The 24,495-nt window shown below is 40.7% G+C and overlaps 1 protein-coding gene across 1 annotated transcript in view; it reads left to right on the top strand.

The window, feature by feature from the left end:
• adamts9 (ADAM metallopeptidase with thrombospondin type 1 motif, 9) overlaps positions 1 to 24,495 on the top strand; it is a 53,045-nt gene that overhangs the window by 20,591 nt on the left and 7,959 nt on the right. The window contains exons 24-36 of the mRNA XM_036530359.1: positions 1,658 to 1,765; positions 2,004 to 2,171; positions 4,144 to 4,416; positions 6,196 to 6,357; positions 6,857 to 7,033; positions 13,310 to 13,477; positions 18,446 to 18,622; positions 20,831 to 21,004; positions 21,477 to 21,671; positions 23,129 to 23,258; positions 23,334 to 23,428; positions 23,859 to 23,953; positions 24,066 to 24,199. Of these exons, the coding sequence (XP_036386252.1) occupies positions 1,658 to 1,765; positions 2,004 to 2,171; positions 4,144 to 4,416; positions 6,196 to 6,357; positions 6,857 to 7,033; positions 13,310 to 13,477; positions 18,446 to 18,622; positions 20,831 to 21,004; positions 21,477 to 21,671; positions 23,129 to 23,258; positions 23,334 to 23,428; positions 23,859 to 23,953; positions 24,066 to 24,199 (2,056 nt within the window). The remainder of the gene's footprint in view (positions 1 to 1,657; positions 1,766 to 2,003; positions 2,172 to 4,143; positions 4,417 to 6,195; positions 6,358 to 6,856; positions 7,034 to 13,309; positions 13,478 to 18,445; positions 18,623 to 20,830; positions 21,005 to 21,476; positions 21,672 to 23,128; positions 23,259 to 23,333; positions 23,429 to 23,858; positions 23,954 to 24,065; positions 24,200 to 24,495) is intronic.

Here is a 24,495-nt window from a genome sequence, read left to right as displayed (position 1 = left end):
ACTGTGAAATGGTAGGGAAATCCTCCCAATTTGAGTTGCAGGTATATAAATGCCACATTGTTGATTAAACACATGGTTAAAGAGGAAACTCCCTGTGTGAAAATGAGCAGCAGGTACGGTCGATGTTAGACTGTTAAAGAGACTGTTAATAGACTGTTAGACTGGCCATGTTTGAGATAGCTGCAGGTACAGTCAATGTTAGGCTGTTAAAGAGGAGACTGACCATGCTGAGAGAGCCGCAGGTATGGTCAATGTTAATCTGTTAAAGAAGAGACTGACCATGTTGAGAGAGCCACAGGTACGGTCAATGTTAGACTGTTAATGAGGAGACTCCCCGTGTGTAAATAAGCTGTAGGTACAGTCAATGCCACACTGTGGGGCAAGGACAGTGTCCCCTCACCTAGGCCCACACCACCTGGACTCAATAAGGCCTTGTTGTCTGGACTAGGACGGCCCGCAGGGCCGGATCTGCCCCCAGACTGCACCACATTGTTGACATTGTCTCTCTCCACCAGACTGTCCCCCACAGAGCCCAGGGCTGCCCTACACAGGGGGCGCACAAATTCACCACGGGGGGGAGCTGCTTTGCACTGTAGGGAAAGATTACATTAGCCTTAGCAAGAGATGTATAGACATAGCAGCAGACTGTAGCCCATTTTAGCCCATTTTGCTACTGTCGGTATGTGTTGGAGGCACTAATTCATCTTGTGTTTTGTACAGTTCATGTGATGGTAGTGCCCTCTACCTGCACTCTACTTAATTGTTGTACCCTCTGTCCTGCTCTGCTTAGTATTTGTGTGTTTACAAACTGAAAGCATATATGACCATACCATACTGGTAAAGCCCAAGGAAACCATTACCCATGTACTCATCTATAAATGCACTGGCCTGCTTGGACAGATTGTGTGTAATTGCATTACTGGTATGTTTGTTGTATTTTGCTTTACTCTTACGCATGTTTTATGCTTTTTTTTATTTAATGTCAGCATATGCATATTCAAAAATTCTAATGGTGGGAAGGGAGCAATAGTTATTTTCCCGGCAGTCTGGTGCTGCAGTAACAAGAACAGGCGGGGCGGAGTCATAAAAGTTGAGAAATGGGTACAGGGAGGCCCCGGTTTTAATTCCTAACTCAGCCATAAGCTCACTGACCCTTAACAAGTCACTTCACCTTTGTGTGATTCCAGCCAGTCATCCGTGAAGGCGGGTACAAGGCTGCCCGCCATAAATGATTTCCCTGTCAGCCGGTCACTGGGGACTGGAAGAATGGAGCTTATGTTTCAGGGCTGGGTCCACCTGAACCAAGATGGAAAAAAAAAATCCCCCAAACCAGTGAAGCCGCAAAAGCGGTGCTCACACGCGGGAACTGGCGCACAGGCTTTGTATCCAACCCTGAAGAAGGCTTATTTTAATTGTTAGTTAAAAGGAGTAGATTCTGGCTTCTAATGCCAGGGTTGTTCTTTTCTTACTCTCAATGGATAGAGCTGAGACCTGCAGCCACTCAGCCCAAAGTGAGCTCCTTTTTCCCAAGGAGCTCTTGCCTCTGACCACCATTTATGGAGGGTGCTGGGTATGGAGCGTTTGGTGCGTCTTGTGCTCATCAGAACCGGATGTTTCACTGGGATGTGTCTGATGGACACGTGTCTGTCCCCCGTAGGACTGTGAACTGGTGCAGTGCCCCGTCACACACCCAGTTGTCCCAGAAACGAAAGTGCCGCCTCACCCCGGGCACAAAACCCAGTGGCGGTTCGGATCCTGGACACAGGTAAATAGGCATCTGTTTTACAAAAACTGTCATGAGCTTTTCATTTGTTTTTTTCATGCTTACCAGCTCAAATTTGGTGATATTAGTCAAGAAAGGCATGGTTATGACCATACAACAAGTGTGTACCCCATTGCATGTCAGTTTGTATGTGCATGGTGTGGACTTGGTATAGACTGGATGTGAATGTCCTCCCCAAACACTGTGAACTCAGCCTTGACTCTGGAGTCTGATCCCACAGTGCAGTGCAACATGTGGCAAAGGGACGAGGATGCGCTATGTGAGTTGCCGGGACAACCAGGGGGGTGTGGCCGAAGAGTCCGCTTGTTTCCACCTTCCCAAACCACCAGCCCGTGAGGTTTGCTCTGTGGTGGCCTGCGGTCAATGGAAAGTCTTGGAGTGGACGCTGGTAAGAGCCCCATGGGTTTGTACCAATGAACATACAACAGTCTCATGACACTTGTTTAAAGTTGTGGCAGTTTTGTGAGACCCTGAGTACATTCTTCTGAAATTCAGATGCATTGGGAAAGAATCTCATGCCAGCTACCCAACATCATTCTAACAACATCTGTCTGATGTTGTAGAAATGTTGTGGGACCCTGAGGACACTATGTATAGTCTTAGTTGGACTAGGAAAGAGTCTCATCCCAACTAACACAAAATTCTCACAAAATTGGATTGTTATTGTGGCATTGTTGAGAGAAATTTTATAATATGTGTACACTATGCCTTGAATTGTAACGAGCTGAAGCAAGTGAATCATCATAAGTTTAACTAAAGAAATGATTTAAAGGGATCAAACAGACCAGATCTTTTTTTATTAAGGGACATTTTTTTTTGCATTTGGAATGGAGACTACATTGTGACAGGAAATTAGAGATACTTGGAATATCCATGAAATTGTGTAGATTCGTTGCCCAAAAATGTAATATGAAGATAACTATCTATACAGACAGATATAAGGATTTTGGTTTACTTTCTAATGTGTCCAATTTAGAGAGCTCAGTATGAGGTTCAATTTAGAAAGCTAATGCTGTGGTTCTCTCTTTTATAAATCTGATTATTGTTGAGTTTTGCCAATGCAAACACAAAAATGTTAATTAACTTTAATTTACTAAAGGAATTTTACTCAGTTGTGTAATTCATTTAGATGTTTATTTTGCTTTGATTGGTTCTGCTCAAAACTGCTTTTAATGATCACTATACAGTTCAGAGTCTCTTTGGGAGAGAGGAGCGGAGGCGAATGGCAGAGAGGTTGTGAGGGGCCAGGCTTTGTTTACAGATGTTTTTCATCAGAATTAGAGTACAAGCGAAACTCCCAGACTAAGGCTATCGGGTACACGCACATGGGCTGTGGGAGGTTCGCTTCTTATTTATGTCAAAGTTACTGGGTGAACTCAGCCCAGGAAGCCATTCATTTCAAGGCCATAGAATTGCAGAGACAAGCATTTCAGCATTTACTTTTTTAACTCTCGAGCTTGATTAAAATTAAACAGGAAATCAACATAAGTACTGCGAAAATGATTACAGTTATTACAACCATTTATGAAGCTTAATGAGTACACAAAACTTTTATTAGATTTTTAAAGCAGGCTCTCTCACTGAGTCATTAACTCCAAGCAGCAGTCTGAGAGAGTGAATCTGTGGAATGTGCAAAGTCTCATTTTTTTTTTGCCTTTAAGCCATCTTAGAACATATATGTTCTCTGGACTTAAAGCTTGTATTTCACTACCAACTATTGTTTGCTTTTTCACTAATGCCTTTTTATCTTTTTAGGAGATTGAAACACTAAAAAGTGCAATGAATCCAAATACTACAATGCTGGTATTAATACTCTGTTTGCCAGCTTATGGAAGCATACATTGTTTATTCCATTGCAAAGGTACAAATAACAGTACCAATGCCATGAAAAATGAATGCATATTTAGCATGCACCAACCTTTGTTAAGGCAATGCGTGAATGTGCAAGGTCATATTACTACAAAAAAGACACTCCATGTAGTTCATACAAGCACCATTGACTCAGACTAACAGATTCATAAATCCATAAGTATGTTAGTAGTGAGATAAGGGGGATCTGATTGAACTTGCCCAGCATTTACCATTTATAGGAACACTGTGATGACTCTGGATTGATTGTTGTACTGATTTAGAGAGCTACATTTTAGATGAATAATTGGAGGGTCTTCAGACAGACTTTAGGTTTGGGCTGGTTTTAAGGTATGAGATATTGATAAAATAGAGCCCTTGAGCATTTTGAATGAACCTTGTTATCCTAAGTGATTGTGTGTGTGTGTGTGTGTGTGTGTGTGTGTGTGTGTGTGTGTGTGTGTGTGTGTGTGTGTGTGTGTGTGTGTGTGCGCGCGTGCGTGCATTTCCAGTGCTCAGTGTCTTGTGGTCAGGGCACGGCCACCCGACAGGTGGTGTGTGTGAACTTCAGCGACCAGGTGGTGGATGTGAGCGAATGTGACCCCGATGACCGCCCAGCGACTGAGCAGGAGTGCGCCATGCCCCAGTGTCCCGTACGCTCCAGTGACCATGGCAACTTCCCCACCAATGGGGACCCTCGCAAAAAGATTCCGCCCCAGGGGACCTCCGTCCGGAATGGTGGCCGCGCACAGTCACACCAGTGGAGGACAGGGCCATGGGGAGCGGTGAGGATTGGCTCTTGCTTTTATACCGAAACCTTTTTTTTTAAACCAATGAGCTTCTGCAGTTACACACTGCCTCAGCTCACAGAAGCCTGCAAAAGTCTCACTAATTCTGTCTCTGAATATATACATGCTACTACAGTATGCTGCTGTCATGAAGTTGTATGGCAACTGTGTGTACCTGGCTCATTAGATTTGTGTCCACTTTATCTTCATTAGTTTTTAATGGTCACACATAAGAGTGTGTGTTGCTTGAATTAAGGTCGGGTTAAACATACTACAAACCCAGTGCAGCTAGATGGTTTTGAATAGAAAGAATATATCATTTGACAGAAGAAATGTAATAAGGAGATGAATATAACATTCATACCAATTTAACTGATTTGATGCTTCGCTTGCTCTCAAGGGCCAAATGGCAGGCCAGATGCTGAGTATAGCCTGTGTTTCTCATTACTCCATGCATGTACAGACATTGTTACTCAAAAAACCGGTTTATTTAAAAAAAAAACATTGAGAAATAGAGGCTGACAACACCTGAAAATGGTCGCTTTTGATACCCTAAGATGTCCTGTGATCGCATTTCCCACCCCACCACCCACACACAAACCTCTTTCCTTCGTTCCTCATTCCTTGATTTTCTCTGCGAGTATAAATTATTCCCATCCCTGGATTGTTTCCGTCGTGTCCTCAGATGGCAGCCATAGATGCATTTCCTCCCTTACCCCAGAGTGTGAGCTTTGTCCTGCTCGCTTCCCCATATCCACATGCACGCTGACCTGGGCTCCCCACTGATTTCAGCTTTACGACTAATCTCCCTTGCTGCAATTTGTCAAAAGCTTTTGGGAAAACCCAAATTGATTATGTCATATATCCCGTGAGCATCATTCTTGCACTGACCTCATCAAAGATGTCGTGGAGATTGGTCAAATGACATTGGCCTTTCCTGAGCCTACGCAAAGAGCAGCCGCCAGTGCTCACATTTCCAGATGCAGCTTGACCGTTTGTATGAGCGCTTACAGGACGATATACAGAGCACGGCCCTCACGTTTGTCTGACAATTTGATTGATGTTGATCAAGAATCCAAAGATGTATAACAAAACCACTTCAGCTATTAGCAATTGTTTAATCCAGTGGAATGCAGTTTCTTTCCTTTATGCAAGATTGGCACACTACAGCAAACATACAGTATATAGAGGACTGCTCGTACTGCATTTGTGGCATGTGGTTAGAGTTATCATCAGTCTTCCATGTGTAGAATAGCACATTTGTTGAATACTGAATGTTCTTGTAAATGTTGAGAATGATTTATTGTCAGACCTCACATGATCAACAGGTCTCTCTCAGGCCACACTCACCTGATGACAGGTGCCTAACTGATAATATTCAGAGGTTTGGTAGATACATTTCTGCCAGCCTTATCTTCTATTTAGCATCTATGTACTCCTGGTGATTCTTGGTGTTTCCTGAATTCAATTGCTTGGATTTGACTATGTACTGTGCCTTTTCAAAAAAGGTCATAGAAGTTATATAATTACATGTTCAAAAGCACATACAAGGTAAACATTGAACTGAGTTTTCATTTGATTTTTTTATTTGAGCAAGCAATCAAATAATGTATCATTCCACTAAATTGTTCGAGTGAGAGGACCTCACTCTGTAAGAACAGATCCGGTTAATTTTGCATTTAAAGGGTAAGGCATTAAAATCCTTGCAGCCAGTGTAGTCCCAGGTGTGTGTTGATGCCTTGTACTGATTCATTACCTCTTCCTCCTTGGTGACAGTGCTCTAGCACATGTGCGGGAGGGTTCCAAAGGCGTGTCGTCGTCTGTCAGGATGAAAACGGCTATGCTGCCAATAACTGTGAGGAGAGGACCAAGCCCATCGAGCAACGCTCTTGCGAGTCTGGGCCCTGCCCACAGTGGGTCTATGGGAACTGGGGAGAGGTGAGAGACACTACCATACAAGTGGAGGTCAATGCCCTCAAACAACCACCACACCAAGATGGTTCGAATTTAAAAGCATCACTTTTGCCAAAGCAGTTACAGCATGCCCACTTCATGATAACGTTTTAATGAAACCTTTTGGCCATTACAAGCAAACCTGGCCTTTTTTAACAAAGCAGTCCCTGGGAGGCCTGTTTGTTGTGAGTAGGGGTAAATTGCATGTTTGCCAAGTGCTTCTTGAGTGATGTCTCAATTAGGCCTCAGCTGCTTTTGAGGAGTCTTTATTAGATTAGCACCTTTGTTTGTTTTCCAAGTGTTTCAGGATTCTTTTAGCTCTGATTTTTCTTTTATAAACCTTCCCTTCTTTCTCTGGGGGGCCACCCTTCATTTGAAGTGGGGAGGGGGGAGGTTAGTGGACAGGTGAGTGGAAGCAGGTAGTCGTGGGAGGTGGGTTCTTCTGGCCTATGTTTACACACTTTTTTGTGTTCTTCTCATTTAGTGCACGAAGCCCTGTGGCGGGGGGATAAAGACGCGCCTGGTCGCGTGTCAGCGACCCAACGGGGAACGGTTTAACGATCTGAGCTGTGAAATTCTTGACAAACCTCCTGACAGAGAGCAGTGCAATACTCAGTCTTGCCCATCCAGCCCTCACTGGAACACCGATCCCTGGAGCTCGGTACGCTCGTAAACATTTGTATTTCACAATCTTTTTCACCACACACAGGGTTGCCACAAAACCATAGCCTCAAAAACAAAAACCAAACAAACCGGGGTTGGGTTATTCCCGCAGCACGTATATGCTAGAATATCCACGCAGCCCTGGTGCCTGTCACGGACTGCTACTTTAGAGACAGGTGCTAATTTTATTTCTGTTGCACTTAATACACATACAAAGCAGATACATACGTGACAACAATGTGCATATTTTGTTGTCAGGGTTGACCCTATGAACACCTTTGCTGTTGCTCATTTTTGACGTAATCCACAAATTCAGGATCAGTTTTGTGTTTCAGAATGAATCTAATTTGTATTTTTTTTTAAGATAATTTATTACTTAAGAGATTTCTTTTCTGGTGTATATAGCATTAACCTCCCAAGTCGTTTCAAGGATATTCTGTCATAATATCCAAGTCTGTTCAGTCTTATCTACATGCACTGTTTATATATATGGACATTTTGGTGAACGTTCTGTATATCTGGAGGGTCAAAGTATCTGATGTCTTATCATCATGGTTAACATTAAGAGAGGAATGCACAGCTTTTCTTCCCAAACCAGGTGGTGCCATAGTTTATGTTTTTACTTTCCTAAATGGGGACAAGTGCAGATGGGTCAGGATTTAATGGGTGCAACATGTCATCATTTTAAGACGCAAAGATGTGAGACTTTCTCATTGAAAAATGCTGCCAACAAAATTTGATCCCTTCTAGTCTACTTTTTTAGGAGCTATTTTATCTCGTTGTAATATTAGATGTATAATGGGAAATCAGTTTTCTAAATTTTAGAGTGTATTTGTGTGACAACACGTGCTCTTGCTTCACATTTTAACTAAAAAAAGGATAATATGTGTCTTCATAAGCTTTCACGTCTGCATTCTATGGTACTATAAGGCAGTGGCTGGTCACACAGTTAAGAGTTAAGCAGGTCTTTTTATCAGGTTGTTGCTCATGGGATAACACAAACACTCTTGAAAGCTTTGGCATAACTGAAAATTTTGAGGCACTTTACTCAAAAGGTGTTGTATATTAATATATTAATATCATCATAGGTATTGCTGTATTCATTTGTAAATATTTTCTGGGTGCAACCATCATAAATCAATTCATGTGAAAAAAGATCTACCATACCTCACTTGAAACAAAACACATTACATCTAGCCATTAACTTACTTTTAAACGGTGCTTCAATAGAATACAAGGGAGTCATAAGATCTTAATGTTGAAATAACTACCTTATCGTATTTAAGGTCACGTGTGCTTTTTTATTGTAACATATAATTTGTATACATGCAATTTTTAGATGTTTTATTGCATTTCCAATCACCCAATGTGTTTTAGTAGTTCTTAATGTTCTATTTTTGTATATTTTTGTGTCCATTAAAAGTGACAATTATGGATTAATGATGAGCTATATTTCTAATTAGGCAAATTTTTTTCTTGGTTCAGCTATCATTGTAGAGTATTTCAAGTTGTGTGTAGTTTTCTCTGCCAAAATAGTGTTGGTTTCAACTTTAAGAGATCATTCCTTGCAGCGGTGTTTTGTAGACTCACAAAATCTGCAACAACAAGGGAAACAGATTCTTATTCTTCTGAAGATCAGCGCCTAGGCCAGTCATTTGTGTCTACCTCATTCTCATATAAATTCCCTCTCCTGTCTTTCAGGAGGGATGTTGGCTGGTTAAGATTGATGACATTATGTTGTGGCCATTCTGAGGGTGACTTTAGCGTCCTGGTCATTCAAATCTTTGTAACAGAAGCATCTATAGACAGAATTTACACCGTCACACGTAATTCAAGAGCTTTTTAATACTATTATCAAATAATGCAAGCTTTACTGCTGTGATGTGACAATTAATCAGTTAATTAATTATGCATATATGCAATGTATTACAATTTGTTTAGTAGAGGGATACTTCTTTGCTCAGAAGAAAACTATTATTAAAATGAATTTGATGATGTGAAAGGTTTCAGAGTAAGTCAAATGACTTATATTAAGACTGTACCCACTAAGAGTGTATAATAATTCCATTAAAAGTTAATAAATCTTACTTGTTTGATAACAGTATTTACTGGCTCTTCCGATTAAGTGTGACCCTTATACCAAATGGCAGTATTAGTTGAGGTGTATCAGTGTTACAGACTTTTTGTATATTTATGTAATTATTTGTATTTATTTTTTACTTCAGTATGAGTCTAATGGTAATATATAAGTTTATACAAATTTACGTTCATTGTCAAAAAGGTCACAATTAAAGTAAAGTATAGATATTCAATAAACAGTGTTTCTATGTTTTGTTTGGAGAAAAAATGCATTATGTGCACAAACCTTTTAAGTTTGGACTCATAATATCCATAATTTTTAATGCACTTACAAAATTAGATGTGTCAATATCAGTAAAAGGTAAATAGAAAAATAATTCTTTTTATTCTAATTCACCTGAAGCTTCCAAATTTTACATGAAAACTCAATGGCAGCAATATAAGGTAAACTGACCACCAAACATGAGAGTATCTTGCAAAATGGCTTCTAATCTCAATGAAAGAAAATGAGTATTTTACATAAACGTTTGGAAACACCATTCAGTTCCAGTATTGGACTCAATAAGTTAGTTTATCTAAATTAGATTTGTGTGTATGTTTCTTATTTAGAGCATTTGTGTAAAATAAAAAGTGTACCTTATTCACCTATATTCAGAATCCTCTAGGGTGATACAACTGTGTCATTATTACAGACTTCACAGAGGCTGGACTTATAATTATGCATCATATCTTCCGCAGTCATAATCACTCGTGAATTAAATCTGAATTAAATCTACTCTAAACAGATGAGTAAGACGTGCACAAACCATCTGTGTCCAGAAGATTTTGAATCATAAATATCTTTTTATTTTGTCTTATTTTATTTGTGTATTATTATTTAGGAACGTTTCTTTGAATTGTTTTAGGACATTTTATGTTTCGTCTGGTTGGCCACAATGACTGAGCACAATGTTTTTTTTTGCCTTCATAGGCTTTGGTATCAGACACTATGTGACCTCTCTATCATTTCTATGAATTTACTTGTTTAAGTATTAGGTTTACGGGCTTGATCGCATTATTCATTTGTTTGGAATGGGATTCACTTTGGTCTGTTTTTGTTTCTTTTTTTTGGTGGGGTGAGTGTTTAGCTGTTGTTTTGTTTGTTTTGGTCTGCTTGTTTGTTTGTCCTATTTTTTTTTTTCAGGCTTCTTCCATTTTTGAAAAATTTTGTTCACTGTGGCTGCTTTTTTGGTGCTTTGAGTGGATTCTTCTGACATTTTCACTCTCTCCGTGTTCAAACATGACTGCGCCCTTCGTCTCTCGAAGGCTGGAAATTCAGGCTCTGAGGTCTCGCTTTGGCCTAAAGCGGTGAAGAACACGCCAGCGCTGGTGCTGGTGCGCCAGTCACAGTGACCCGAATGAGAACCAAACCGACCGAGAGGGCTACGCCGGGGTCAGAGGTCGCATTTGATCTGGGAGGAGAGCTTTCTCCGCGTGTCTGATCAGCGTGGACGGACTTCTCGGAAACAGCCCACTTTAGCTGGGGCTGGAGGAAGCTCCCGCCAGCGCGGGCCTCCTTGACTGAGACGCCTCTGTCTTTTCTTTCAGGGGCAGAACATTGCGATCGGACATGGTGCTGAACAAACAGAGTGGTGCTTTTCAATGATGTTGTTTATTTGACATTAAAAAAAAAGATTTTATTTTTTTTAGAATAGTTTTTAGTATAGTGATGAATAAACTTTACAATGACACGAAAATCTCTACCGTCTACTTGGAGTATGTCCAATATGTTATTTATGTTGCTTTATTTGGTAATATTTCATTCATATTACCTGTTACTTGATAAAAAAAAGTGTGTTATGCGGTATTTCTTTAGAATAGAGATGCAGGTTGAACTGGTATAAACAACAGTATGAATGCTCAGTGTTGGGTAATTGAGTTAAAATGGATATTACTTTAATGGTTTTTAAATTATTTCAAGGCTGTTACTTCCAAGATAATGAGAGGTTATTTCATGGTTTGAAAACTCATTTATACGTTATCACTGTTAAACATTGAAAATGGTCTAGCATGTGAAATTTGGCACAACCTGGGATCTCACTATTCATTGTAAATGGCATTTTAATTATTCAAAACCTCAATATTTTCTGTAGTTTCCTTCTGTAATCTTCCCAAGGATAGGTTCTGCTTGTATGCGTCATTACAGTGTTTATGAACAGGCATACATCCACACAGAAATCAATGCACTGGGCATCATTTTAATTATTTGTTTATTTTTGGTTTAGTCCTTATTATTTTTGTGAAACACCTCACAAACTGGGGACACTTGCTTAACGCCTTTGTGAACATGAAAAAATGATCATCTCCTCCCAGCTGCATTTTTAGAAAGAGGGGATTATTCAGGTCAGACCCTCAACAGTGTCTTTTAGTGTGTAAATCACAGACACAGGCATTAAGAGCCCTTTCCCCTTTCATAGTTAGTTCATGCATGTGGACCACATCTGGGAGACAGGGCCAGACTCAAAGGCCTTCTTTAGGATGTTTGAAATTACTATACTGCTGCTGTCAAGCACACAACAAAAACAAGGGCAACAACGGCATACACTTCCTAGCGTGATTATGTTACAGAATGGTTCACATTCTTCAGTTTTATTGAATTGGAATGGTGAGGAAAACAAAGGCAGCCAAATGCAAATCTGACTACAATGCACATAAATAGAAAAATCAGTGCAGTGTTTTTTTGTCTTTTTTTATTTTAAAAAGTCTGCAGTGATCGTTCCACTTTTATTTTCCAGCTGTAGTGCTTCAATACCTTGTGTGGGGAGTATAAAGTGAGACTTTTTTGGTTTGCTGTTCCTGAAACACATTTTGAGTGTTTTATAGCATGTATAATGCATTTAGTCTGTTTCGATACAGTGCACGTCTTTAGACACTTTTATATGTCAAATGACACAGCATTTCTCAAAATACACCTTTCGATTTCTGTGGTAATGTAAAACCATCATTGTGAAACTGCAAACTTGAATACGCTATAGGTATTGACAAAATGTATCTTAAAAATTATACTCGTAAAAATGCAACATTTTACAGATGTACTTTGTAAACAGGCAGATGTTTCTGATTGGGCCACCATCTTTATAGTCCCAGAGACACATAAACCCCTTTTCCTAAAGGGTGAGAGGTCACAATCTGTTCCTGTCCAATGCGCTGTTCAGCAGGGTCTCTGCCGTGGGCACCACACTGGGTTACGCACTTGCTCAACTAGAATCTGTCATTTCAGATCCATCTCCCATCCCGACCCGCCTTTGATTCTCCCATCTTAACCGAAAACCTCAAATCTCAAATCAAAGTGTGGTTGTGCTCTGCCCGCTTGTCAGATGGGGTTAGGCTTTTGGAAGTTCAGTGAACCTGTAGGAAAGGGTTGCAGCCGCTTGGCTCGAAACAAAGCCTTCAATTACTGTACCTTCTGATTCAGTCTTTGTGTCAGCCACCCACCACCCAACCAGCACAGCCTAAGATATTGTTAATCCATTACACATCGCTATATCCATAGCTATATCTATATATAAAACTGACTCTTGTGTTTGAGTACCCCTGAGAAGATCAATGGTATTTACTATATTTTTTTTTATTTATTAAACAATAAACTTGTTTCTCTTGCCTGAAGTACAGAAAGTTTGTAATAATGTAAAATGTCCATAACTTTGTAACAACTGTGAACTTGTGTAGCCAATTTAGTCTTATTTATTGTATTGCCCAAAAGGAATCGTAATGTTTAATTAATGGTGAAGGAGTTTTTATGTTTCTTGTTTCATCCCCATGTGTAGTATAACCCTGACAGCTTCAGTACATGCAGTACATGTAGGATTCAATTTACTGAGTATTCATTTTTTATTTATAAAGCATGTGCACTGCTTTCAGTAACATTCCAGTTCATTTTCAGTATCTTTTCGGTTATTTCAGATAATAAACATTTCATACAGTACCTTGGTGGATTCTTAAACATACTATGTTCATTTTGTATGAAAACGGAGGAGCAATTAATCATGTCACACGCTATACTGGTTTTGTAACATAATGGGAACAATTAATCACTCACTAGTAAATGAATGTGTGGGTTTCTTCCCCCTCAATCAGCAGCACTCTGACAAAACGAACTTGATTTGGCGATCATCCAGGATGACCCTTATGGAACTGTCTGTCCCTTTTCTTGCAGTGTTCTGCCTCATGTGGGAAAGGATACAAGTACCGCAAGGTAACCTGTGTGACCCTCTCTGGAAGGCCCGTTCAGGAGGAGAACTGCCAGCACCTGCCCCGGCCCAGCAAGCAGAGGCGCTGCCGAGGGGGGCGCTGCCCCAAGTGGAAGACAGGAATCTGGGGAGAGGTACATTCTAAACGCATAACATGGCAACCCTTCCCCCACTGTACCCTTACCTCAGCCAAGGTCCTCCTTTTCTTAAAAACATTTGGCATCTTACAAATACTGTGTGCTACCATGTTCAGGACTTGTAACTTTATTTCAATTTATGTGGGTAGGCAGATGTTTCACATCTGCCTCACTCCCTCCAAAACCATTCATCACCACAGGATTCTGCTATGTCATATCTCATCCCGTGTGCTCAGAAATCCCGCGGTAGGAAGCGTTTGGGGGCCACTGGGGTCATTGCTCTCCTTTCATCCAGGTCTCAGTGGGGTCAAACCCGTCAGTGTGAAGTGGTGTCACACACAATAGTGAACCTGTCAGAAACTCTTCTGTATGAACAGCCACAGTTTACTTACCATACCAGAGAAGACAGAATTCCCAGCATGTATCAAACATCTGGTAGCCCGGTACGTCCATGGCAGCCGGGCTCAGGCAAGCGCCCACATCTGTGAGCCATACCTCAGAGTGTGATCTCAGACAGGCCTTTTGCGGCTCTTAATCTTAAGTACGTACTCTGGGGCGGATGAGGAGAGACCTCCACAAAAGTATAGCAGATGTTTGCAAAAGGCTGTTATTGCAAGTGAATGGGGCATACACGGCACCTTTTGTGTTTGAGTTACGTAGTCGACGTGATTGGCAAGGAAGTGTACTGGGAAGCAGTTGCCTCAATGGGGGAGACACTTTTAAACCAGGGGCAGCTCTTCCCAATTTCAGACATCTCTTTGAGAAAACCACAAAAAGAAAGTCAGCAATGCCACGAGGCAGATTACCCTGTCTGTTCCCGTTCAGATACTTACGCTGAGTCGCCGTTTATATACAGTTCAGATGAATAAGCGCATCACATCCTGGGGCATGTGGATGACTTCTAAATAGAACTTCATATCATAAATGACAGTGCTGCCAATTTTCCTTTTTTATTCAAAATGTTGAAAGGTGATTTTATTCCTCATACAGTTGTTCATACAGTATGAAGAACAATAATGTAGGTAAATGAAAACTGTTTTTGCCTTTGTCACTGCCTGAGGTGCGAGGGACATATATCGTCAGATACTCTCAAAGATTTTGAATAAGTAGGTACATGTACAGTAAATCAAAGCACTGGAGGATAATGTTTGTAATTATGGCTGGAAAATACACCCTCTGAGAAAAAAGGAAACCCACTCACAAAACCAGGTTTTTAGTTTGCAATTTGTTGGTGATCAAAGTATCTCCGAATTGTGTTCCTACACAAACACATACCCCCAGTATAGCAGTGGTGCTGCTTATGTCATGAGGTACGCCGTAACTAAAAAGGTATAAAAAGAAAAATAGGTGTATGCTGGCAAGGATAACATGAAAACGTAGGCACACAGCATGTCTATCAAATTCTCAAACAAGGTCTTTTATCCTTGTTGACACTTTCAACAATATGGAAAATGTTAACATCAGCTCTTGGTTCTGGTTGTGGGTCTTCCTGCATTCATTCAACACCTTCTAGAATAAGAAACCATAGTGAATGTGTCTTTTTTTAAAAAAGATGAGATTAGCCTGTGATTTGTAAATTTAGGGAGTAGCAATGTTTCCAACAGGCTTTGAGGAGATCACATTAAAGGTCATATTCTAAGCCCACTGCAGTTATTTTCTTTGTAAACCTAAAACAAGTCCAGTGCAAACTATTCCCAACTTAAGATTTTATCACTGGTTCAGCTATATTTAAAAAATAAACTTTTTAGATGTCTGCTCAACAGTTCATTTTGATTTGACAGTTATTTGAATCTTCCCAACAAGAGCTTTCTTAAAAATAATCAAAGTAAGCAATTCCATAAACAGCAAACATATCGCTAAAGCAATTACCAATGGGCGTCAATGTAAGTGAGATAGTATTCTAGTAACAGACTGAAGATGTTTTTTGTGAAAACTATCTTCAGGGAAATAGGAAGGATACAGATCTAGCAAGCATCCCCATTGCCAATATGTAACAGAGTCCGCTCTGTAGACTCCCCACTTTAAACTGCTGTTCTTGTTCCTCTCCCATCATATGTTAAATATAAACTAAAAAAATTCACAGACAAAAAATGTAGTTTTGAAATTGTGTAGAAATGAGGAAATCACGTAGTCATTATCCTGTGTTTGCTTCTTGGGAAGGAAAACATACATGTTGAGAGGCTGTGAAATTCTCCTGCTGTTCTGTGCTGCATTACAGCATTTTCACTGTAACACTGCATACCTGTAAGTCACTCTGCAGCCAGACTGTGCGGTGATGTGCAGCTGGCTAAGGGCGTGAAGTTTTTTTGGATGCTCTTAATGGTAATCTTGGACCACTTTAATCAGTGAGTTCTGCCATCACATTCCATGGGATCTTTTGCTGTGTGCATCTGGATGTGTTTACCGCTTGCTCCTTGGGGTCTCGTTTTGTCCTTTGTGCATAACCGTTTTGACAGGTGGGTGGGCAAGGGCATTATTTCTCAGCATTCCTCTAGACTTCCACACACACACACAAACACACACACACACACACTCCATGCGTGGAGGTGTGCCAGGACAGCTGAGTGCCTCCAGAACCAAATCAAACAATTAAGGCTTTTATGAGTCATTGTGCAACATAATGGCAAATAGTTTTACCATCATATATAAATCCACATGTATACTGCTTGTGAAAATGCATACCTTACTATTAAGCTATTTAGGTCAATGCATTGAGCACTTTTTTTGCTAAATTAAATCACAGATGTCATTGCATTTTATCCACATGATATTTTTTGGATCATTAAGATTCATCAAAGCCAGATGAAATATTGATACCATAGAATAGTTCGTGTTTACCAGTAATTATAAATCTTGGTCTTCATATAAAAAGGTTATTTCAGTGCTCACTCGCAAAAACACCCTTCTTATGTTATTATGATCTAGTTTTTTAATCCATTTATGAAACACAATTTTACATTTGTGAGTAGATTAGCAAAACATATGTGCAATACTTATTAAACTTACCTGGAACATGTTTAATATTTACCTTGAAAAAATACCCTGTTCTGTGGGTAGGGAATGTACTTTTTTCCAGTATTTCTAATGCATTAATGAAATCTTAACATATTACCATGTTACTGTATTCAGAACCTATTGGTCAAATAGCAGTGGACGGATGCACAAAATAGACACGGCAACTGCAGTTGTACTTACTTTGTCGTCTTTGTCACCTAGTCTGGTTCTGCGTTCTAGCAGTAGTCAAACAAAAGGTCTAAGAAACAAAAAGAAAAGTAACAAACAAGCAATAGTCTGAAAGTTCCACTGAGAATATGCACACCTCTGACCTGAGTCGTGGTTCAGAGTGACTAAGATGAGGAATGAAATGTAATCTTCCCAGCTCTTGGCTCGCATGGCCTCTACAGAAATCTGCTCCTTATTATAAGGGGCAAGGCTGAGTGTACTGTATCAAATCGAGGTTTTATTGCTGTTCAACAAAGAGAGACAGAGTGCCTACAATAGGGGCCTCTTATTTATACACTGTTCGTTTGGTTCGCTATTTTTCTTTTCACTTATGTAAACTTTTTTACACAATGTCCCTTGCACTTTTCTCTTAAGGAAAAAATGGTTACTGGTAGCTTTGCACAGTAACACATTTTGACTCCACGTATCCATCTTTTCACAATTACAGATTTGTCTGCTCACATATAGCTAAAATCATTCAGCATAAACATAGTTAAAATCTATACTTTCAAATATAATTAATAACTGTCACATTGAAAACCGAATGTAGAGCACTGGTTATATTGCATTTTCTTACCGGAGGCTCTTACCCAGAGCGACTTATCCAGCTTACAACTGTATATGTTATCCATTTATACAGTTGTTAGATGCAGAAGTAATTGGGGTTAAGTACAACAGCAAGAGTACAACAACATCGCCCCACCAGTGCCCCACCTGGGAATTGAACCAGCAACATTTGGGTTATAAGCCCATGAGTCTTACTATGTCCTAGGTATTTTTATGTCTAATATCTGAAATTAATGTATAATTGAAGCAATATAGTGAAATAATAGCAAATACCTATACAATGCTTCCTCTGAGCAAGTAAACCACAGTTGCAGGTCTGAATGTTAACATGAAACACCTGACAAATTTAACTAAAGTTTGCAGCTAAACGTACTTTTATTACAATGTCATGAGTATTCATCACAGCCTCAACAGTTTTTCATTTAAACTATCTAAAAAGGTCAAGACATTGACTTGACTTGAAGAAAATAAACTCATTATTTTATTTGATAAAATTGATATTATTTCTGAATGTATTAAATTTCAAGCTTTTTCAATATTATTGTGCATTTAAGATCTTAGAAATCTTTTTTAAGTGAAGTCATATCTGTATGTTACATAATGATGATAATGATGATGATGATGATGATGATATCAGAGGAAGAATGTCACGTCAGTAGTTTTTTTATGTTTACACTGATATAATTTAGTATTATAATAATTTAGTTTATCTATTAATCTTTTTCCAGTTGTATCATTTGTGTTTTAGTCAATATTACTTATGATCGAGTTTAAAATGTAATATTATTTCACACATATTTTTTCCTGAGCACATTGCTCACAGAATACAGCCCCATGTAACAGTAAGGTAAACGGTAGCCGTGAAGATATCTCTCATCTAGCACCTGTAACAACGAAGGTCATGTGCATGTGTTGCTTTGATATGAAAGAATAAATTGATGATGCCATGTTAGCGATGTTCAAAATGTTGATTGAAAGCAGTATTTTTCACTACACCGCATGATCGTGAATTACAGTTTCGCAGTTTTCCCCATTGCGAAGAAGGCAACAACACAGAGGCTAATAATCATATTGCTTTCTGTGTCAGATGACAGATAGTTTCATAGACATTTCCAAGCCTCCTCCACAAAGCAGACTGAATAACAGAGCTAAGCTTACCTTCCCTCCTCGTTTAAGTGCTCCTCGTCGTGTGGGAAAGGGAGACAGCAGCGCGAGGTTTTCTGTCAGATCGGAGACCAGCGCAGTGTGGAGGAGTCGGAGTGCCCGCGATCCGCCCGCCCGGCATCCAGCCAGCCCTGCCAGGCCGCGGACTGCCCGTCGCGCTACAGGTGGAGGGAGGGAGACTGGCATGAGGTGAGTGCGCCCCTGCTCCGCGTGAGTGAGCCGGAGCGCGTCCGCTACAGAAAATAATAAATAATAATCAACGAGACGCGTCCATCCCCGTGACGTGCGCTAAGTGTCATGTTGCTGTTAAAGCGAGGTGCGAGCGGCTAACTTGGACCAGACCCCTGCGTGCTCGAGAGACGCTTCTTGTCAGAGGGCCAAAGGGAGAGGGAGGCTTTCGCAGCGCTCGTTGAGGGGGAGGGATGGGGTAGTCTGTCTGTGATCGAAATCAGATTTTTAAAACATTATTTGATTATGGAATTTTGCTGTCGTATTGAATAGTAAATTCAGTCAACAAGGATGCAGGGATACATTACCAAGTACAGTCGCTTACCAGAATCATCTGATATGTATTTTTGTTACACATTCAAACCGAGAAGTAAACATTTTACGCTGAATTTACGCAGAATTCGCTGATTTGTCTTAGAGCTAGTGGTGTTGGACTTAATTCTGCAATGACGCAGTTTAAGGATATAGGTAAACGTGAAATGATACAAAAATATCACATTTTCTATCAACCAAACGATTTGATAGACTGTGTTTTTTAGGTTTCTTTACCAGCTGAAAAAGGTTTTACTAAAATACTTTGAATAAAAGCAAATGTTCAGAAAGCCTTAAATCTAGGTCAGCAAGCAGCATGAAATCGTAGCACTTAGAGAAAAGTCTAATTAGTCGAGAGCCTGCTTGGAAATACCTTCTCAGCCCCCCTCGTGGCAGCTCTCGACAGCTGGAGGCAATTATGAAGCAGCTCTGTTGTTGGACGTTAGTCGGGTCATGTTGCTTCATAGAGCATTCGTGGGGTTCCTCATGCTCTGAAAACTTACAGCATGTGACAGGATTCCTAGAAATAGGTACTGCTTCCCTCTCACTTAATTAATCCTTATTCTAAAGAACCAATGGGATGTAAGGTTCTTTTTTGGACTTCCAAGTTGTATCTTTTAATGAAGCTATGAATACACCTCTTACATGTCTTTAAGAAAAAGACAGCCAGTGCTCTCTGTACTTTACTGTACACCATAAAACGAACGAGTAGAAGGAGGTTTCGAGAATTACTGAAATTGCCCCCTCACTTAAATTGTTGTATTCAGTGGTTCTTAGCCTGCAGCTCATTCAGCGTAGAGTCGTGGCTCATTTGATATGCAGCAAAGTGGAAAAATAGCTGGCTGACAAAGCAAAATTGATTCTATGAGCACAAATTCATTTTTCTTTACTATGTGTGGATAAACAGCTTTGCATGAAATAAGCAAAGCAAGCATAACAAGAGCAGTTACAGTAAGTTAACATTTTTATTGGATTTACCAAAGCGTATGAGTGAAGCCCTCATGACACATGGAGGGCCCCATACACTGACAACCATTTACTGACATAATTGATGAAAAAAATAAGAAACTGGAGTATTTCGGTCATTGGGATAAATATTGATAATAGTATATTACATTTTAAGCAAGGCAAGTTTGCTATGGTACATTCCTCTCTAGTACTGTATAAAGTTCATATAACACTGTGATGCACTTGAGTTGTTTGACAAGGGTGAACACAGAACAGGGAAAAAGTCCAGCTGGAGTTAATTTGCAATCCCTGAAGTAGTTTGCAAGTGCTCATGACGCAAGGCCTCTTGGCCCTCTAAGGTTTGGGTTACCATTCAACAGAAGACAAGCATCTGGTTGTCAGTTTACTTTAGGCCTTGATTCAACGAATGCAGGTAATGCATCTGTGATGTACGTCACAGACCTGATAACTCACGTAAGCATCCATCACTCAGGTTTCTGGACACATAACTGCGTCTGCTCATCTCGGCTCTTGCCCCACATATATCGGTTGTCCCACAGTGAGCTGGTTTTTGAAGATAAACAGTTCCTCACAGGCATGGGTTACCTAAACAGAACTGCAAGAGTGATATAAACGATGACAGCGCCAGCGCACTAGTTTTCACCGTGGGACCCTTCTCCCACTCACTCTCAAATTCAGGGTTTGACAATCGAGCGATGTTTACCACTCTTTTTCTGCTCTTTCATCTTCTTTTCCTCGAGTCTCCCATGTAAAACAAAACACCTCCAAGTCACCCATTACCCAATTTTTTAACCTCCCTTTAACCTTGGCTTAAGGACAGTGGTAAAGCAGTGCTGGGTGGAGGACTGTGAATTCCCTAATGCGTTCCGCCTGCTGTTTGCATTGCAGTGCAGCAAGAGCTGTGGATCGGGACGCAGGCGCAGGATGGTTCTGTGTCTGGACCAGGAAGAGGAGGAGGAGGTTCATGAGATGTACTGCGTGAGCCAGAAGAAGCCAGCTGACACGGAGAGCTGCAACACGCAGCCCTGCGAGTTTGTGTGGATCACTGGCGAGTGGTCAGAGGTCAGTGCTCGAAATGGTCATCTCTGTATTAGAAAAAAATATATACGTGGAGATTAGCAGCTAAGTTTGCGTTGTATTTGCTGTTTGCGTAGAAGATATCCTCATCCAGGACAACTTGCTAACATCTTGAATTTTATCCATTTGTAAAGATGGATACTCATTTAACAAGGCAGCAAGGTGGAATGTCCTCCAGTTTATTGCATCTTGTATGTGTGATTGCAGAGCATTTGTAGGGAAGTGGTTTATCTTACCAACAGAATGTTGTACAATGTGTGAACTGGTAATTATTGGATTAGTGAGCAGTTTTTTATATAATATATTTTTATATAATTGGTGTGCCTGCAAGTAATTTATTTTTGCATGGACTATACCACATGGGACCAGCTGAACAAAGGGCCAACCCAGTTGTGTACCGCAAGCCATTGTCTTTATGCTTGTTGATATTTTATGATTTGTGTGTTCTCTCTTTCAGTGCTCTGTTAGCTGTGGGCAGGGCTACCGGAGGAGACTGGTGTCCTGCAGTGAGGTGCATTCTGGAAAGGACAATTATGAGTACGGGTACCAATTCTCATACAACTGCCCTGGAACCCCTCCAGACAGCGTATTGGTGTGCAACCTTGCCCCCTGTCCTGCTCCACAAGCCTGGAGAGTTGGAATTTGGGGACCAGTGAGTGTTTTTTTTCACTGTTGATATACTGTACTTGTTCATTCCATTTGAGCATAAGACATGAATTCCATGTGGATATTTCCACAGCACCAGGACTTAGCAGCCAAATGTTCCACCTCACTGTCAAGACTGAAGAGCTTACTGACAGTCTAGCAGAGTTGGAAATGAGGATGCAATGTTTGCAGAGGCAGTCAGCGCTGTAGTGTTCTGGTAGATTTCGTGAGGAATTGTAATCTTTTTTGACCTATTTTTTAGCTGATTTGCATGTTGGTTACCATACGGCTATGATTTTAGCTAAGGAATATTTTAAATGTCATGGGCAGGCCTCAGGCAATTAGCAGTAAGTCAAGAAAGTATGTACACTTTACATGAGAAGTCTCTCACTCACTCACACACACACACACACACACACACACACACGCAACACACATCATCTGTAAAGGGTATTTAAACTAGAGTTTTGTTTTGCACTGAGCGTGGTGCAGTTTATTTGGAGAGTAGTGTGAACATCAGTGTGCAATTGGGAAACCAGCCAAAACATACCAAATCCTTACCAAGTGAGACTGCTTGACAACATGGTCTCAGTCCATTTGACAAGGCAGCTTCATACATGCTGTTAGAAAAAAGTATGGTGTGAACACAAAGAAGTCTTGACTCTCTTATGCAAGGAGGCAAACCACATGGTCTGAGTTGAGGACATACCTTCAGTCAGGCAGTGTGTCTTGAGCTTTAATTAGTGAGGCTGACAGCTAGATGAACAGCTTCATTTTTGTTGTTTACACATGATGTAACAAACTATGCACTCTGTAGTTGTCTTTACTGAAAAATATAAGTTGTGCATAAAAAGAATAGTGAAGTGGCATTTCTTGGGGTCCTATCCAAAAACTCAGAACTGTCATCTCACAGTCCTGTTTACTTACTTAAGGTGTTGTCTTTTAAGCAGATTTAAGCAAAAAATGAATTGTAAACAATTAAATGTATTGAAGGTATAGTAAAATGAGAAAAAGCAAAAAAAAAAAAAATCTGACAAGATTGAAGCAATATTTGAGAAACCCACTCACAACATTTCCATGATAGTGTGTAAATTGACTTTGCAAGTTAGCGTTTGAGATTTTTTTACATCTCATTTGAAATGAAACAAGCCATTTTCTTCCATTTACTTCTTACATTTTATGCTAGGATTGAGAATTTTACAAATTTCATGGAGATCTCTTTAATTTCAAGGGATTCTTGACCTCTGTGAGCTCCATAGTAAAGTAATAGCCTTCTGTACTAAGTTACCAGCAATAATGGAATCTGCGGTAGATTAGGCTAAATATGATGTGTACCATCTCCTGCTGCATGTATTTACGATTTTTCACTGAACAGGGAGGCTTAGATGTCTGTCATTTGCTGCCTGTGTGTGCTGTTTTTTTATGCTGAATAGGTAGGCTTACATTAGTTTTTACTCCACTCAGTGTTCAGCCTCCTGTGGAGAGGGTGTGATGGAGAGGACAGTGCAGTGTGTCACGGTCGATGGCCAGGCCAGCAACCAGTGCCTATCCAGCACTAAACCTGAGATGCGCAAGGTCTGCAGCAACACTGTCTGTGAGTACCCTCTCCCTGTTCAAGGCTGTGCTGGGCTCTGGTGAACTCTACTCATGTGATCTTTGCTCCTTGCAGGCCATTTGCCAACTAGCTGCAGTGACATCCAGAGCCAGAATGGTATCCAGGCAGACGGGGAGCACTTGCTCAGCATACAAGGAAAAGCACTGAGGGTGAGATCCTTGTACCATCCTCTTTATATGGTCGCATCCATGTTTCTGTTTGAAATCCACACAAATCATAATGAATATAAGCTTGTGACTATAGGCTAAACATATGGAAATAATCCTTTCTTAATATTTTGACACAAAAATCTATTTCCAATGAGCACTTCATCCTTTCCAATATGTCATTCCAGTAAACCCCTGTCGGGGGCCAGCTACTTCACAGCCTCTGCCTTGCCCTTCTGTGTAGCAGTTTTGGCTACAGGTGCCTCTTTTTCATTCTGCAGTGCAGTCTTTTGTAAGGAGAATGCCAGTCATTTTGCCATGTCATGTGACACGAGTTTGATGGTGACTTGCGAATCATGTGTTTCTATTTATGAAATCTGTTTCCTCTTGAAGTGGGTCAAATCTCCGCACTGCTTTTCCCCCCTCTCCTCAGATCTACTGTGCCGGCATGCAGTCAGGCGCTCCTCGGGAATACATTTCACTGACGGCGGGCGACGCTGAGAACTTTTCGGAAGTCTTTGGGTTCAGGTAACGGCATCTCGGGCCAGCGGGTCCGTTCTCAGGAAACGGACAAGGATCCAGCCTTTCTTTTTTTTTATATCTGAAACAAAGAGCCTTCTGTGGTGTTTCTCTGGCTCAGGCTGAACAACCCCACAGAGTGCCCCCACAACGGGAGCCGCCGGGAGGACTGCCAGTGCAGGAGGGACTACAGCGCTGCAGGGCTCTCCACCTTCAGCAAAGTCAGGCTGGACCTCAGCAAGATGCAGATTATCAGTGAGTCCCAGTGACACTTCACTCGCTCACAGCTGTCTCCATGCAGGGGCGTGTCCTCTGACCTTTTTCTGAGTGATTAGGGCTGGCTGTTTCTTGATTGCCTATTAAGAGACACTTTGGGCTGTTCAATGAGAACTAAAACTAAAATAATCACAGAGGTCTGATAACCAATTCATTTATTAGTATTATTTTTATTATCAATAATCCCTTTGGTCTTCCTCTGTCTGCAGTGGGAGCAATGGAATGATATAGCTCAGCACATCTCTCCTTTTACAGGGAGGATGGAGAGGGCTGCT

This window comes from Megalops cyprinoides, chromosome 6 (genome assembly GCF_013368585.1).
Source record: "Megalops cyprinoides isolate fMegCyp1 chromosome 6, fMegCyp1.pri, whole genome shotgun sequence".
Classification (NCBI taxonomy): domain Eukaryota; kingdom Metazoa; phylum Chordata; class Actinopteri; order Elopiformes; family Megalopidae; genus Megalops; species Megalops cyprinoides.
This window is presented reverse-complemented; position numbering and strand designations above follow the sequence as displayed.